Here is a 17,032-nt window from a genome sequence, read left to right as displayed (position 1 = left end):
GCTGTTGTATAGCCCACATTTATATGAGCTGACACTTTTTTTCGTCCACAAGGAGGCGGTGTCGGTCTTCAAACAACCAGAGTTGAGTCAAGCGCTGTGTCTTGGCACGTGGTACCGCGTCATTTCATTATCTCATTCACAAAAACATTAACTCCCCTGCGGGGCACGCACTTCTAAGGGATATCAACTAATTGAAGGGCTGCAAGAGCCATAAAACAGCCCATTCACCTCCAACTACTTAATTTGATGGACTATTTTATCATGGTATGCTGCATTTATTGTATCACCATTAAAAGGTCACGTTGGCATTAAATCGAGGGGCACAATGTCCTGAGCATTTATGCAGCTTTGCCAACAGTGAAATAAGGTTTTACATTTGGTAATTATCATAAGACAAACAGCTATCCCTCCATTTAAAAAATATTACATAACAAACATTTAATAATGTATATTCTCAAAGACACATTAGGGCTAATAAGACCATGTAAATCTTAATGGGAAATTGGAATTTACCCCTTTAACTTTTTCACATTATAGTTATAGCTCTATATTTAAAATGATGATAAACACATCCATAAGTTTAAGCCTATTTACATATAATTTATTAGCAAAAAGTATGATTCCTCCCCTGTAGCTGGTCAGTAAGTCAAAACCCATCACAAAACGTTACTGAGCAGGCTTTGAATTTTTCTTATTACGTATTTATTCATTTTATACTAAATAGGCCTTTTTTTTAAAAAGGGAAAAGGCAGATTTAAGCAGATGCTCCAATTTTATGTTAAACGCGTTTCATCATGAAATATGACACAGTTAAGTTAATAAAGACATGATACTGAGTCCTTATTAACTTTGAGATAATTAGCTGTAGTCTAGTAGTGTTAGTCATAACCCTAGTGATATCATTTTTGTGGACTTAATTAGGTTTCTGATGCAACAGAATACAATCACTACAGGCATAAAATAGCACTGATTGGTTTCCATGAACACTGGGTCGCTTTTTCAGTGAAATCATACAAGAGAAAAACAAACCCTGTGAGCCATTTGTATAGTTGGACCTTAATTTCTAATAATAATAAGAGCAGCATACAACATGTGAACGATGTGGCTCATATGTGAAAATGAGGAAGGCGTGGCCAGTAACCAAAGTAGCGGAGTTTCCAGGGTGGGCTGTGTGCGTCCTGCTCGCAGTTACGGGAGCGGACGAGTCAGACGGAGTGTGTCAGTGGGACCGGGGCACTGCGCGTCGGACAGCAGAAGCTGGATAAAGCGCACCGGCTCTGCGCATGTATTTGCTAATTTTTCTTCAAAGTGTTGAATTCCGCTGCGCCTCTTATCGGATGCTGGATGCAACACCTTTCCGTGTCAAGAATACACGTCTGACGGACAAACCATGGACAGTCTAGGGAGCCGTTGCAAGATTGTGGTGGTCGGGGATACGCAATGTGGGAAAACTGCGCTCCTGCACGTTTTTGCCAAGGACTGCTACCCAGAGGTAGGTCCAGCTATTAAAAAAAAGTCGAAACTTCGGTCTTTCTGTAGAGGAGGGAACCGCGGAGTTTATGAATAACTACAGCACCGTCATTTAAATGTAACGCTCTACTCGGCAGCTCAGTTTCAGCACTAATCCGGCAGGTTACATCCACCTGTCTAAACACACTAATGCTCAAAGAAGAGAAGGAGAAAGAACCTTAGCGCAGACATGAAATAAAGGACTGTAAAATGACTAAATGAACTGTAGTGTCTCCAATACAGACTACAAAACTTTAAGGCTTTGTCTTTGCTGTGTTTCTAAACATAATATCCCCGAAAGCATTTGAGGCAGCCCAGCTGTGAAATGTGTCTGCCTTTATTGTATTTGTCAGCTGCATCGTTTCAAATGTCATACTCTCAGCAGTCTAATCACAGTCACTATAAACAGAGGCTTATTATGCCCCTTTTCATCGGGTAACTAAAATAAATCTTTTATTTTCAGAACTATGTGCCCACAGTGTTTGAAAACTACACAGCCAGTTTTGAAATAGAGAAGCACCGGATTGAACTGAATATGTGGGACACGTCAGGTAAGACTATTTCACGTCTCTGTCTGTGCTGTGTCTTAGAGGCTGACATTAAATCAATCGTCTCCTAGCCCTGCCGTGGTGTCTGTCCCTGGGTGCGACAGGGTGGCACTGCCTCCAACTCCCTCTCCAACTTTTTCAGCAGTCATCTCTTTGACAAATTGCTTTGACCTAGCCAACTCGAGATGCCTTTTGTTTTTAGACGGTTTTTTTTGTTTGTTTGTTTGTTTTTTAACTCAGGACATCTGCTAGTGCTGGAAACTTTGGTGCCAGCCATGTCTCTCTGTGTCTTGTGTGTGCATTCTTTCATGAGTTGTCCACTGTGTGTGGCTGCCTCTTCTCATGATCTGGCTCAGGGTCAGGCAACTGTGGGGAGGTGAAAGGGGTTATGGCGTGGATAATTCAGACAGGATGGGCCTGAAGGGACCCGTAACAGCTATAACCATTTAAGAGCTTTCCTCAGATTTAGATGGATGCAGCAGTTGGCTGACATACTGGCTAGTACTGGGCTAATCTTTGTCTGCTCGTTTGATTAAGTTTCCCCATTTTACACATTTTCAGACATCCGATCAAGATTTATATAAAGTTTTGTTTCCTTTGGATATTTTATTAAGTAATTTGCTGACAAATAATTCATGAATGGACTTCATTCCTCAACCCTGTGCGAAATTAATTAATTACGTTTATTTTCAACTCCATACACATTCATTACTTTCAGGGGCTTTCTAAGGGCCATATCATACCGTTCACGGTAATACCGGTATAATGTTGGGCAACGATAAGAAAATGAAATATCGTGATAGAATATGGGTAAAACACGCATGCGCAGTGCCTTTGTTTTCATATGCACATGGCGGAAAAAGCACTGCGGTGACAGAGAATGAGAAGGGCGAAAGCGGAACGTTGAACGAAACAGATGAACCAGAATTGGTTTGTAAAAATGCTGCAACTTCAGTGGTGTGGAACTGGTTTAGCTTTCGTCTGTCAGATACACAACAAAGCACTATTTTTGGTAGAGCATGCTAGCGGCTGTCGTTATTTTTTTTATTTTTATTTTTTTTAAACTGAAAATATTCACTTTAATTCAGTTTTATTTACATAGCACCAAATTACAACAACAGTCGCTTCAAGACAATATGACAGTCTGAATCAGTGTGTATAGTTGTAGACATTTTTAAAGAGTTTTAACTAATTGAACTACTTTCGTCTTTAATTTGATATGTTTTAACTACACCTTTATATACATAAATTGGGACATGACATCAATTACTTGGCTGTTCTTTTGGACTGAAATATCTTGTTCAGTGGGTGTAGGTTCAAGGTCCCTTTATTTGTCATTGTACAATATAAAATAGAATTACTCTGCAGCACTGCTTAAAAATGTATCTCTTTATAAAGTATAAAAATAGTAAAAGTAATAATAGCAGAAGAGAATAAGTAAATAAAATTCACTCAGGCAGAGTCATTTCAATGTGCCAATATATGCTACAAACATAAATGTCATTCCCAAATCATTGTTTGGGTGACTTCATAGTAGCATTTAGGGGAGCGGTGACATTTGTGTAAAAAGTGTTCAAAACTGGAGTCATGTGTGTTTGTGATGTCCTGTCTGCCTGAGGGCAGAAGTTCAAAGAGATGGTGGGCACAGTGTGATGAGTCCTTTATGATGGTTGTTGCTTTCTGAAGGCAGCAGGATGTGAAGATATTGTTCAGGGCAGGTAGGTGTGTGTTTGTTATTTTCTCTGTAGTTCTGATAACTCTCAGCAGGGCCTTTTTGTCCTCCACAGAGCGGCTGCTGTACCACACTAAGATGCCATAGGTCAGGGCACTCTCAATGGAGCGGTGATAGAAAGACACCAGCAGACGTGGCAGGTTGATCTTCCTGAGAGTCCTCGGGAAGTGTACTTGCTGCTGTGCCTTTCCTTTTTTTTTTTTTTTTTTTTTTTTTTTATTCGTTATTGTCGTTATTACCGTGTTTTTTGGAAAATACGGCACACTTAAAATCAATCCTTTGATTTTTCTGAAAATCGACAGAGCCCCTTATAATCCCGTGTGCCTTATGTATGAATTCTGGTTGTGTTTACTCACCTCGAAATGATTTTATGTACACAGCGCTCGAAAATCTGTCAAATGTTTTAGTACGACTTTGCTAAGCTACGAAGCTGCACCGCTTGATGGATTGTCGGAGCATTACAACTATAGTAGGCAGGAGCCTCGCTGAGTGATACGTACTGTGCTTCAACATAATATTACCGTATTGTGTGTGTATAACCTCTTTTTAAGATTTCTGGATATTATACATGGTTATGCTGAGGATATGTCGGCCAATTTCCACCGGAAATGCCTTTTGGTTAAACTGTCAGCAAGGAATTTGCACTGTTAAATTTTTATATAACTTTAATGCAAAAAACAACTTCTTGTTTAAGTGAAAATACATTGATGTTTTTTTTTTGCATTAATAAAGTTGTGGAGTTTTGTCTAGTGTCAATTATATAGTCAGTTATATCATTATTGCAAATTTTCAAATGTATATCGTGATAAATATTTTTGATCATATCACCCTGCTCTATTTCTAACTTTAATTTTTTCAGTCATTAAAAATGTCTAATTTGAACATGCTGATATGTTCTGAATAACAGCATCAGTGATATCAGTGTATAAGTGTTATTGTTCCATAGAAAGGAATCCACATGTCGGGAGTGTTGTTGAATCACAGTGGAACTTTCTCTGAAAACAAATCATCTTTATTTTAGTGGTGTATGACCAGGCTGTAGGACTCCTGCATGGGAAGCCAGGATCTATCCCTGTCTTGTCAGTGTGGTTAGATTTACAGCTATGTGGATCTGAGATGCTGCATGTCACAGTCTTCTCATGCCAGAGGCTCCTGCCAGTTATCTGACCGGTGACATGGCTCAGTAGTTATAGCAGTCTGTATGGGATCCTTCCAGAGGGAATTCTTTTATGTTACCATAAACATTCCCAAACCTAAAACTGTCTTGGGAGAGACTATGAGAGCATTTTTATGTTACAAGACCAGTCAGCCAAAGAATGTTGTTTTTTCTTGAACCTCATGTCAGCTCCAGAGAGTAAATCTGCTTGAGCCTGTCAGTCAGGGGTTCCAGGCCCTCTCAGGCCCAGGGCTACAACTTAGAAGAGTTCCTTATCTCTCAGCTGTAAGAGTCTAATGTGGGAATGTTGTGCTTCTGTCCATCTTTAAACGCCTAAAGCATCTTTGGCAGTTTTAGACGTTAATCTTCAATCAGGAGCCGCCCACCCTACAACAAACATGACGTCACCCAGCCCACAGGGCAAATGTGTGTGTGCATGTGTGGTTGTTTGCCTATGTGCTTCTGTGTGTGTGCACATTCAGAGGTCCTTGGTGGTCTGCCATTATTCACTAATTCACGGCAAACACAGATGTTCATATTTTCTCTCAACAAGAAAAACAATTGGCTCTCACTTAGATGGAAAAAGCTTTCATCTGAAAAGAATAGCATGTCTCCCATCGTTCCTTTATTTGAGTCTGAGTATTTTATTGCTTCACCCTCTCTCCGCCTACGGCTCCCATTCTCATGCTCTGCTTTAATTTTCTTTCATGTACCATAAGCACCGTCGCCAGCAGTTCAGTGCAGAGACTCTTGGGACTCTCTTGGGTCACACAGTCATTTATCATTTATCATTGATCAAGTATTTCAGACTTTATCAGTTAATTTAAGTAAAATCACAGTGATCAGTGCTATAAAATGTCTTGACATGCCTGGCGTACAGTCATCTTTGGTGAACTTTGACCTGTGAATTTACTCTGTGAGGCTCTTGCAAGTGTTCTTGACAAAGCTGACCTTAAAGGGAACAGACAATGAAAGACCAATAGCTGGTAAACACATGCTGTTATCTGTACAGGTGCAACTACAATCCACTGAACATTTTCATTTTGACCTGTTTGCATCAATCAATTTTCGCGTTGCGCTCCAATTTTTTCCACTCCATTTATACACGCATTATTGTCTCACTTTCAGCCTCTTCTCATAAACTTTTGTCTCCCTTTTAATTGCTGCTGTAGTCTGCACGCTGTGGCCGGGCTCAGTTCACAAAACATTATTGATTGCCGTTTGAGGCGAGGCTATTTAAACAACTTGCTTCTCGCCTGTTTCACATTTCTCCAGTAAGGATAAATGGATATAATCATTTAGAAATGCTCCCAGCGTTCACTCTTGCATGGAAGTCAACCACTGATTCACGTGGTCACCATAATTTCAGTTCTTCTACTAGGTCTCATCTTTGCAGGATGGGTGAGAACAAAGGTAAGCTGTTTATCTAATTGAGGTCGTCACTCCCTGTAAATCTGTACGTTTGTTCATGTGCAATTTTTATAGAACTCCCTAAACATATGGGTATTTTAAGACGTATTAAGCAGAAACAAGGAGGTCAGACAGCTTATGGGAATCAGAGGGCAACCTTCAGCTGTACTTTGTATTCTTCCCTGCATTCGGCTCTAGACCATCTGGAGAATTAAATCAATTAGACGGTGATTGAATGGAATTCAGAAGAGAAAATAAAAAGAGAAAATAAACACACTATATTTGGATAAATGTGTGTCCATGTTACATGACATGGTGATAGATGGTGTAGTCGGTTTCAGCAGTGCTGTATCTGTTTTTTAATTTATTTTAAAAGCAACATAAGCTGTCAAGTGGTCAAAATGTCAGCGTGGGTCGGTGATAACTTATCAGAGATCGTTAGTGATAACTGTTGATGCTCGTGGGCCTCTTTGGTAGTCAGCGAGTCAGGAGCTTTTACTGAGCCTGAGGCAATGAGGCACTCATCCTCTCTTCCCATTATGGTAAAGGTGCCTGAGAAAGATTTCTTGTAGCTTTGGCCTGAGAGTAATACTTCAGTGAGAGGTGTGCATGCTGTTTCTCAAAAAGTCCAATTCATGACAAGTCGGGTTTTCCCAAAGTTCCCACAGCAGTACCTTCTTGTCTGTTTGTGTTTCTCTTCACAGCTGTCTCTCTAATGCCTGACCTGATTCTTTTTTTTTTCCTGCCTGTCCTGTTTGGATCTTTAGCCATCAGAATTGTTGTCTGAAGGCCAAGAAAGATGCCAAGTGGATTTACTTTGCCAAGTGGATCATCATGGCCTTGCTATATTGGTCCATTTGATTGACCTTTATTATAATTATGTACTGACCTGATTCTCACGTGAAGCCCAACACTTTTAAGTGGCAGTCCACAGGCATCTTGTTTTCCTTTCTTCTTTTGCTGACATCTTTAGTACTAATCACTCATGCTGTGGTGTTATTTTGCAACTTACTTCCTCGAGCTCGCTTGTCATTCAGATCCTATCTTCATCACTTTTAACCTGAGGAGTTCAGTAAATGAAATTTCTGAGCTTCTGCTGATTTTTCTGTGTCGGATCAGCAATGTTGTCTATAGTTTCCGATTCCAAGCACATTGTTCTTTCTCTGTTTATTTCCAACAAAGTTCTGTCGCTGCTGGGAACACTGAAGCACATCACTTGCAGTGCTGTGGAGGATGTTTTTTCCTGCAACAGACCTGCCTGACTCTGGCTGTTCACAACAAAATGTATAAAAGCTTTGTTGAACTTGTTTCAGTTTGAAGCAGTGCTCTGCAGAGAAGACAGGAAGCAGGAACTTATCTGTATGAAAATGTCACAGATTGTTAATCTACACCTGGATAACAGACTCTTAAATTTAATTACCACTCTTATGAGCTTCCGAGCCCCTAGCCTCTAATGAGTATTCCACAGTTGAAGTTGTGCGTGTTCTCATTAAAAAGCTTCCGTGTGTTTTCACAGTCAGAGGTGTGATTGTTTTTGACTTGAGAGACACTAACAAGTGTGTAACACCACTCCCAGTGCCAGCGCTTCCTTAGTCACAGTCTGGCTGTCTCCCTCCTCTCATACCAACCTTCCAACATTCCTGGTGTCTTTATGCTCTTTAAACTCCACATACTTAGTGCAGTGGACTGGTAGGACATCCAGTGGCCTGTGAAAACATTCCGTGTTCAGTGGGTTTTGCATTCCTCAACACTTTCCGCTTGATTAATATTTAATGGACAATGAATGAACTACAATCACAACGCAGAGCAGATATAAAATCAACGGAGTCTCCTCTGCACCCAAACCTACGGCTCACTGGAGGTGGAGGATGCTCAGAATGTTCTATCAGACCTGATATTATCTGAGTAGGGACTATGCTGATCACTAGAGTTAACTTTGTCTGCTCTTGGCTTGTATAGTCTTTCAGCTCGCCCTCTCTGAATTACCACTGCAGGACTCAACATTAAATATTTAAATACATAAATTCTTAGATTCCTTCACTTTCCTCTGAACAAGTTCCAATTTTAGTTGCTCTATAGGTCATTGGACTTGTTGGAAAGTAGCTGCAGACTGTAAATGCACCTTTTGTTTATTTTTGTCAACACCCTGATGGGAGGATGACGACATCATTTCAAACGCTGTTCACAAGTTGTTCATACTCTTTGCTGAACCAGCCCAGGGCAATAGCTGCCTAAACGAAAACAGGTTTTGATGATGCACAGAAAGCTGGAAGGCACTCACCTGCACTGGGAACCTGTTCCAGCTTGACAGTTTCAGGTAATGAGTAAACAGAAGAAGTGCAAGGCTGGTGAAATACTGTAACCTGAAATAACCGTTTGTGTCTCTAATTAAACAAACAATTGTTGAAGAAGTTTAAAAAGTCTGGTTTCACACACAAGTTTTTGCTCACAAACAGCATACAATGCGACAATTATCTTTTATATTATTTCAATTTTTAAAGAAGTTATAGAAATGGTTACAAAATAGTTCATTCCTATGATCAGATATTTCCTTAATATTGTAGAATCTAGAGTAAAAGATCAGATTTTTGGTTTTTTTCCCCCATTAATAGCCTGTCTTTATTCCATGTTCTGGTGACCCATCAAGCTTTAAAACTACCATTCACTGTTTTGTTAGTTGTTTTAAATTTATTTGCATTTGTGAAAAACTGATTTAAAAAGAAGCTGTAACCTGGATGTTCACTGGCTACACCGGAAGAGCCCAAGAACTAGCTGTTGCTGGTCCACTGGCCACTTGGCTAGCGGAAAAGACTATTTGGTTTTTCTCAGATATTCAGTTTACTAACATGTGAGACAAGAAAAGTAACAAATTGTTACTTTTTAGGGCGTGATAAGTCATCAGCTGGCATTTTGGTAAGTATTCTACTTTCATCCAGGTGACTAATTTGGATTACTTCAACAAAGGCACGCACCATCCTTGGTGGATGAATCCCTAGGATCCACTGATGATCCCTTGATTTATACTGAATGACGTTAACATGACTTTCAGTTTTATATCTCAAACTGATGGTTGCAGGGTGTAGTGGTTAACACAATCAACTTGCATGCAACAGATGCCCACTTTGGCACAAGGAGGAGGCACAAATCCAGCATCAGAGGACCGCAAGCAAGTGGTTGTGTCAGGAAGGGCATCCAATTTGAGTCCTGCATTAGCTCCATGTGCTGTGTTAAACACTTGGGAAATAAGGGATCAGATGAAAGTACTTAGTTTAATATCTCAAACTCATGCCCTTAGTTAGAGAGATTAGTTTAAGACTAATACTTTTTTGTCTCAGTTAGCAGGATGATCAAGATAGACAGCGTTTAAGCTTACTACAAAGACATTCATTTTGACTTTGTAAGCATTATAGTGTTTAGCAGAGCACCTCAGTGCCTAAGTAAGACATCAAAGAGCTACTCGGCAAACATTTAAACTCTGAATAACCATCTGCTGATGTTTTTTTTTGTCATTTTCTATGTTTAAATTGTTCCAAAATTAAAGTTTAACTGATGTTGTGCACCTTACCTCAATGACGGTTCGAGGTAGTCCTTGAACGCACTGAAGCACTGGCATCAATGGGTTTATCATACTGACATCAGGGACAGAGAGGCAATAGTTGTAACAGTCCAACCGTGTAACAGATGAGACAGAACTCAGATGTACATAAATGTAAATGGCTTAAAAATTCTGTTTATTTATGTATGTTAAAATGGTCTATAAACAATGTCAACATCTGTCTATGTTTCTGTTTTTTCAGGATAATGATGTTGGCTGCAGACTCTAGCTAAAGCATAACAATTCATCTCAGGTGTAACTCTGGATATTTTTTTTGTAGAAAAGAATCCACATTTCAAGCTTACTGGCTATTTTTATTTTCATGGAAGCACGATTGGCACGGTTTGGGGAAAAATACTAGATTTGTGACTGTTGGAATTTTGCAAAGCTTGTAAATAGATTTTGGTCTTTGTACCTCCAAGTCAATTCTATTTAATTGAGTTTTATTTATAGAATGCCATTTCATAACAACAGCTGCCTCAAGACACTTTCTGGTGTAAGGTAAAGCCCTTTGACAGTCTCCATACACAGATACTGAAATGCCTGTGAGGATATTTTTGGAGGAGGGTCTATCACTCAGTCCTTTAGGGCTTCCTGAGCATGATAACAGAATGTATCTTCTGGTCCCTTTATGTCAACCACATGATTTTAATTTTGGGATGAGCCTGCAGTCTTTTTGGTAATAAAGTTAGCAGATAAACCTGCAAAACAAACAAAAACCCTGTTAATTATAATACTATATCTTAGAAATAGAGAGGTAGGTCTACCTCGTGTTGTAAATAACTGAGAGAAATTTAGACTAATCTTTGCTTCCTTTTTCTTCTTCGTCTTTTAGAACAAACTCTACCCCTAAACTTTTTGAAAAATGATGGCCTTGTGCATAGTGCTTCACTCCATTGCACCATGACTTTGTGAGTGGGTTTGTAAACAATCGCTTCAAGACAGCTGGCACTCCTGGCTTCTGGGCTGGATGCCTTTATTCTGGAGCAGGCAAGCAGTACTTTGTGAATTATAGTTAGATTGTATCAAGGAATCAATAATCAATGGCTCTCTTTACATTAAAGGAGGTGTGGGAGAAGATTAAGGAAGCTAAAAGAGAACAAGTGAAGAGTTGAATTCATGCATCTTTATCTGTGTACTATCGGTTTATCCCCCCTCTTTTTGTTCAGCTGTCGATGTTCTCCATCTCTGACTGCCCATTAGTCAAGACATCACTGCGTTGGGGTCACTAGCAGTTAGGAATGTGTTAAGCAAGAGGTGTGCAGAAATGCTGCATGAAGGCAGCCAGGCACACTGATGGAACAAACAGGCTGTAATTACCACACAAAATGTCTGCTCTCTCAGTGAAACTTTGATACACACACACACACACACACACACACACACACACACACACACACACACACACACACACACACACACACACAGAGTGCAAACTGATGTTCTGTACTACATGTGCTTACATATTCCTACCCATTTTTACATGCATACAAAAGCACCTCGAGTTGTCCAAATGCCCATCTGCCCAGCACTTCTGGCAGGTCCCAGAGGCTGTAGCATCCGAGTCCTTATGACCTTCTTCAGTGAGAGGAACCTGTAAATGTGCCCATGGATACAGCTATAAGCTAAGACTCATCAGCACACGTTCCTTCACCGCATCTCAGCCTCCGTGAACTGTCAGCTTAATGTGGAGCACCAGGCAAAAGTGTATAATCTGCTTAAATAGTATGTCCACTGCTGAACAGTACTGCACACTGCTGATAGGCTGCATATGGCTTTTACTTAGCACATTTATACAATGACATATTAACTAAGTACAGTGATAAGTTATTAGGCACTGAACATTCACTGGATAGAATTAAAAGAAGTCTTTTAGAGTCTTAAAGCTTTTGATGAGTTCATACGGACTCTTAAGTCTTGCCACGCTGTGCTACTGACAGAAAAGGCTTAAGCTATTATAATGACAGATGCACAAAAAGTAATCAAATTTTGATTGCAGCTGTTTTTACTAAAAATGACACAGAATCAAAGGGACGAGGAGTGCAACATGAGAATATATTAATATTAATAGTGTTGATGCATATTATTTTCAGTGGTTGATAGAACTGGTAATGTTAGACAATACTTATAAGTGATAAGACCTATAAATAAGCATTTTTAAAAAAGATTATATCGAGTACAAAAAATATCACATAGCATATTTATTAATATTGCCTAAACCATATGACAAGGCATATAACTAATATTACAGGTTATTTAAAATGTATATGTACAGGTAGTCCACATATCATGACTTATAAATAGGCCTGTTCTTTGTAGTTTTTCACAACTAGTGGTAAGATGTTTTATTTCTTATGTCTAATTATTGTCTTATCAGTCTTCTGTGAAGCACTTTAAACTGTAACAACCTGGATAAAAGGTAATATACAAACAGGTGATTGATAATATGAAGAAATGCTTAAATGTGTTTGTTGTCCTTCTTTCCTAATACTTGTGTATGCATAAGAGGACACAGGCAAAACACATTTCCTATTACTGGTTATTGCTATTCTGTCGATTGAAAGTTGAAGGCAGTGAGGGCAGTAAAGAAGACAATGAGCAGGTACAGCTATTTTATTTGAAAAGAAAATGCATTTGACACCTTTGTTAGATGTGGCAAATGAAATGTTTTTGTAAAAAACAATTTAATTTTGTTTCCCAGGTCAGCCTAGATGTGCATCCTGTGACTTTATTTAACTTGAAACCTCAATATCCGATTAACTGAACCACACTTGGGCAGCACAAACAAATCGTGCCGCCTAATGCATCATGATTGCAAACTGCAACAGCAGTAGTCTTTGTTCAGAGTTATCCATTAGCTCTCAATGAAATACAATTCAGTGGTAAAGGCCGAGCAAAGAAAAAGGGAAATCCACATCAATCAGACGACCCCGTATGAGGAAGCACTTGGCAACAGTGGGAAGGAAAAACTCCCTTTTAACAGGAAGAAACCTCTGGGAGAACCAGGCTGAGGGAGAGACCATGCCTGGTTGGGGATGGGGGGTGGAAGACAGGACAAAACACAGACTGAGGAAGAGAGTCAGAGATTAATAATAACTCATGATTAAATGCAGAGTGCTGTATAAACACATGGTGAGTGAAAAGAGGTGAAACAAGGTCCATTATGTGAAGCCTCCTGCCTAGCCCCAAGCCTGTTGTAATATAGTGTGGGAGGGTTCAGGGTCACCTGATCCAGCCTTAACGGTAAACTCATTCAAAAAGAGAGGTATGCTCTTCTTTCCATTCTACTTTTAAATATTATAGGCCTGCAGTCTGAGAGCAAAGTCCTTTAATGGGAAGATATGGTAATACGATGTCTTTAAGATACGATGGTGCCTGATTATTCAAGGCTTTGTGTGTTAGGAGAAGGATTTTAAATTCAATTCTAGGGTTAACAGAGAGCCAGTGAAGAGAAACCAATATAGGAGAAAAATACTCTCTCTTTCTACTCCCTGTCAATACTCTTGCTGCAGCGTTTTTGATCAACTGAAGGCTTTTTAGGGAGTTTTTAGGACAACCTGATTATAATAATCCAGCCTAGAAGTAAAAAAATGCATGAACAGCATCAGTCTGAGACACGATTTTTCAAATTTTTGAGGTACTGTGTAAATGCAAGAAAACAGTCCCACATAATTGTTTAATATACACACTGGAGGAAATATCCTGGTTAGAAATGACTCCAAGATTCCTCACAGAGGCCAAGGTAATGCCTTCCAGAAGTAAGTATCTGGTTAAACACAGTAAAAAGATACAGTAACCTCTGTTTTATCTGAATTTAGGAAATTAGAGGCCATCCAGGACTTTATGCCTTTAAGACATTTCTGCAGTTTAACTAATTGTTGTGTAACTTCTGGCTTCATGGATAAAGCTGGGTATCATCTGCATAGCAATGAAAAGGCTATGCCATATAATGTTACTGCCTAGGGGAAACATGTATAATGTAAACAGAATTGGTCTTAGCACAGAACCGTGGAAATCCACAGTTAACCTTAGTGTGTGAGACTACTGCCTCTCCATTTACAAGAACGAACTGGAGTCTCTAAAATAGATATGATAGAAACCACTGCAGCGAAGTAACTTAAACACTACTTAACATCGCATGCTCGAAACTCTGTAAAAATATTATGGTGAATGGTACTGAATCCTGCACAGAGATGAGTCAACTGTCACTAAAGCTGTTTCTGTACTGTGATGAGCTCTGAAATCTGATGGAAACTCAGTTGACTGTTTTATCACTACTCTTTCAAGAATTTGTGAGATTAAAGGAAGGTTGGAGATTGACCTATAATTAGCTGAGACAGCTGGGTCAAGTGATGGCTCTTTAAGTAATGGTTTAATTACGGCCTGTGGTACGTAGCCCAGTTATAGAGATAGATTGATCATATTTAAGATTGAAGCATTACTTAATTAATGGTAGGACTTCTTTGAGCCGTTTTGCAGGAATGGAATCTGATTGATATGTTGATGGTTTGGAGGAAGTAATTGCAAACCTTAACTCAAAAAAATGAATTGGAGAGAGAATCTAAAAAAATATCAGTTGTATTGAAAATACCTCTACATAATGATATGTCTGGGGTGGTTATGAGCATTCTTTCTCTAATGGTTAAAGTTTTATTTGTGAAGAAATTCCTTAAGTCATTACTAGTTAAGGTTAAAGGAATGCTTGGCTAAACTGAACTCAGACTTTTTGTCAGCCCGGCTACAGTGCTTAAAGAAACCTAGGGTTGTTGTTGTTTTCAATCAGTGATGAATAGTGAGATGTCCTAGGTTTATGGAAGGCTTTTTTTATATAGAGCAACAAATTCTTCTTCCAGGCTAAATGAAAATTTTCTTAATTAGTGAGATGCCATTTCCCTTCCAATTTATGAGTTATCTGCTTTAAGACGCACTGCTTCTGTCTCTATTTTTGATCTGTACCAGCTTCTAAGGGAAATGTCTGTTATTTAGGCTATGTGACTGTGTCTGGAGCTTTGCAGACAGACTGAAAATCTCATAAAGTTCATTGCTGTGTGTGGTGCCTATCATATTGTTCCATTATTTTTATACTGTAATTTGATAGCAGCAATAGCAGATTTAACTAAATTAAGATTAGTTTTCTGATACTCTTTCTGATATTTGTGTTTTTTAAAAGAAAGCACACAATACATAGAAAAAAAGAAACGAGTCATGGATATCGTGTGATCGAGTGACGATGGGAATAGCTACAGCGTTGACACTTTAATCTTAATGTTTCTCAGCTGACCAGAGACATAATGGGTGCTGTCGAAGGACGCACAGGCAGCAGCTGGGGCACAATGAGGCTGAAAAGCGCATCTGCTGCCTCAATCAGTACTCAAAGAGGTTGGGGGAATGAGGGCTTGAAGTGACTAGAAAGAATAGTGGGTGTGTTTACCATGAGAGCAGGTTGTGAGAGCAGGAAGTGTTCACTAGATTGACATCTAGAGAAAGGAAACAGAAGGAGCAAAAAAGGAGAGGTATACATCTGTGCTTTTCCCACATTTGTGGGCTTTGTGTTTTAAGGCTTGTCTTTGGGGATCTGTCCCATTCCTTGGTCCTTGACACACAAATGCCACTTTTTTTTCAAACTGCTGTAACCTCTCCAAACAGTTGTCTATACATACATATGACAATATGAAAGAGTCATTATGAATTTATTGCAGTGCTTGTATCAGTTGATTCTGTTAACTCTGCAATTCTGTAACCTTCACTGACCTGAATTAAAAGGATGTAAATGATACAGATATACTGTACCTCTTCCTTTAACCCCATTCCAACAATTGTATCTCTAAAAATCAACTCTCCAAACACACTTTCAAAATGATTCTTACAAAGGCTTTATTGTATTACTTAAACAAGGTAAAATTACACTCACATTATTAGGTGTACCTGTTCAACTGCTCTTTAACACAAATATCTAATCAGCCAATGACACCCCAACAACCAATGGTTCTAGGTATGTAGACAATTTCACAATGACCTGTTGAAGTTCAAACTGAACATCAGAATGAGGAAGAAAGATGGTTTAAGTGACTTTGATTGTGGCATGGTTGACAGGCTGGTCTAAGGATTTCTGAAATCTACTGGGATTTTCTCACACAGTCTTGAGGATTTACAGAGAACTGTTTGAAAAAGAGAAAATGTCCAGTGAGTGTTCTGAGTGAGAATGCCCTGTTTATGCCAGAGGTCAGAGGAGAATGGCCAGAATACTTCCAGATAACAGGAAATCAGCAATAACTCAAATAAACACTCATTATAACCAAAGTATGCAAAAGAGGATCTTTGAACACACAACGCATCAAACCTTGAACCAGATGGGCTACAACAGCAGAAGATGACACTTGATGTCATTTCTGTCACCTAAGAACAGGAAACTGAAGGTACAAGTTACACAGGGTCAGCAAAATCGGACAAGAGAAGACTGGAAAAACATTGTCTTTGTTGTTGCTGACCATCTCTACCTTTTATGACACAGTGTACCCATGTTCTCATGTATGCTTCCAGCAGGATAACATGCCATGTCACAAATGATCTCAAACTGGTTTCTTATACATGACAGCGAACTAACTGTACTAAACAGCTTCCACAGTCACCAGATCTCACTTCGATAGAGTAGCTATTGGATGTGGTGGAATGGGAGAGTGACGTCAAGGATGATAAATTTGCTTTAACTAAGACGATCAGGTCAACATGGACCAAATTATCTGAGGAATGTTTCTGACAGCTTGCTGAATTTATGCCATAAAGAGGATCCAACGCTGTGTTATAAGTCATGTATAAGTGGCCAGCCAGCGTAAAAAACAGCACCAATAATAAGAATATTACTAGTATTACCTAATAATATTACCCAATCCACTTAGTAAAGTAGATTCAGTACTAGCGGTTGGTGCTTAAATATTTATACAATCATAAAGCACCTTTATGTCATCATAATGCACTCTACCTACTCCCCTCATCAGCAGCACATACACATTGATGTCTTGTCTTATACTTCGCTGCACCCCCTCAGTCTGTGCACCTCAGTCTTTTCCAGAGGGTGATTGGCT

At 39.2% G+C, this 17,032-nt stretch overlaps 1 protein-coding gene across 1 annotated transcript in view; it reads left to right on the top strand.

Moving 5' to 3' along the window:
- Positions 1–1,186: 1,186 nt before the first annotated feature.
- The window catches only part of rnd2 (Rho family GTPase 2), a 33,652-nt gene continuing 17,806 nt past the window's right edge, over positions 1,187–17,032 (top strand). The window contains exons 1-2 of the mRNA XM_086289839.1: positions 1,187–1,492; positions 1,973–2,060. Coding sequence (XP_086145965.1) covers positions 1,391–1,492; positions 1,973–2,060 — 190 coding nt within the window. The 5' untranslated portion in view covers positions 1,187–1,390. The remainder of the gene's footprint in view (positions 1,493–1,972; positions 2,061–17,032) is intronic.

Source organism: Aulonocara sp. 'chitande type north' Nkhata Bay, linkage group LG4, assembly GCF_057382095.1.
Source record: "Aulonocara sp. 'chitande type north' Nkhata Bay isolate Kocher_YH1m ecotype deep benthic linkage group LG4, A_spYH_male_GT1.1, whole genome shotgun sequence".
NCBI lineage: Eukaryota > Metazoa > Chordata > Actinopteri > Cichliformes > Cichlidae > Aulonocara > Aulonocara sp. 'chitande type north' Nkhata Bay.
Note: the sequence above shows the minus strand (reverse complement) of the source record. Positions and strands in the feature narration are given on the sequence as shown.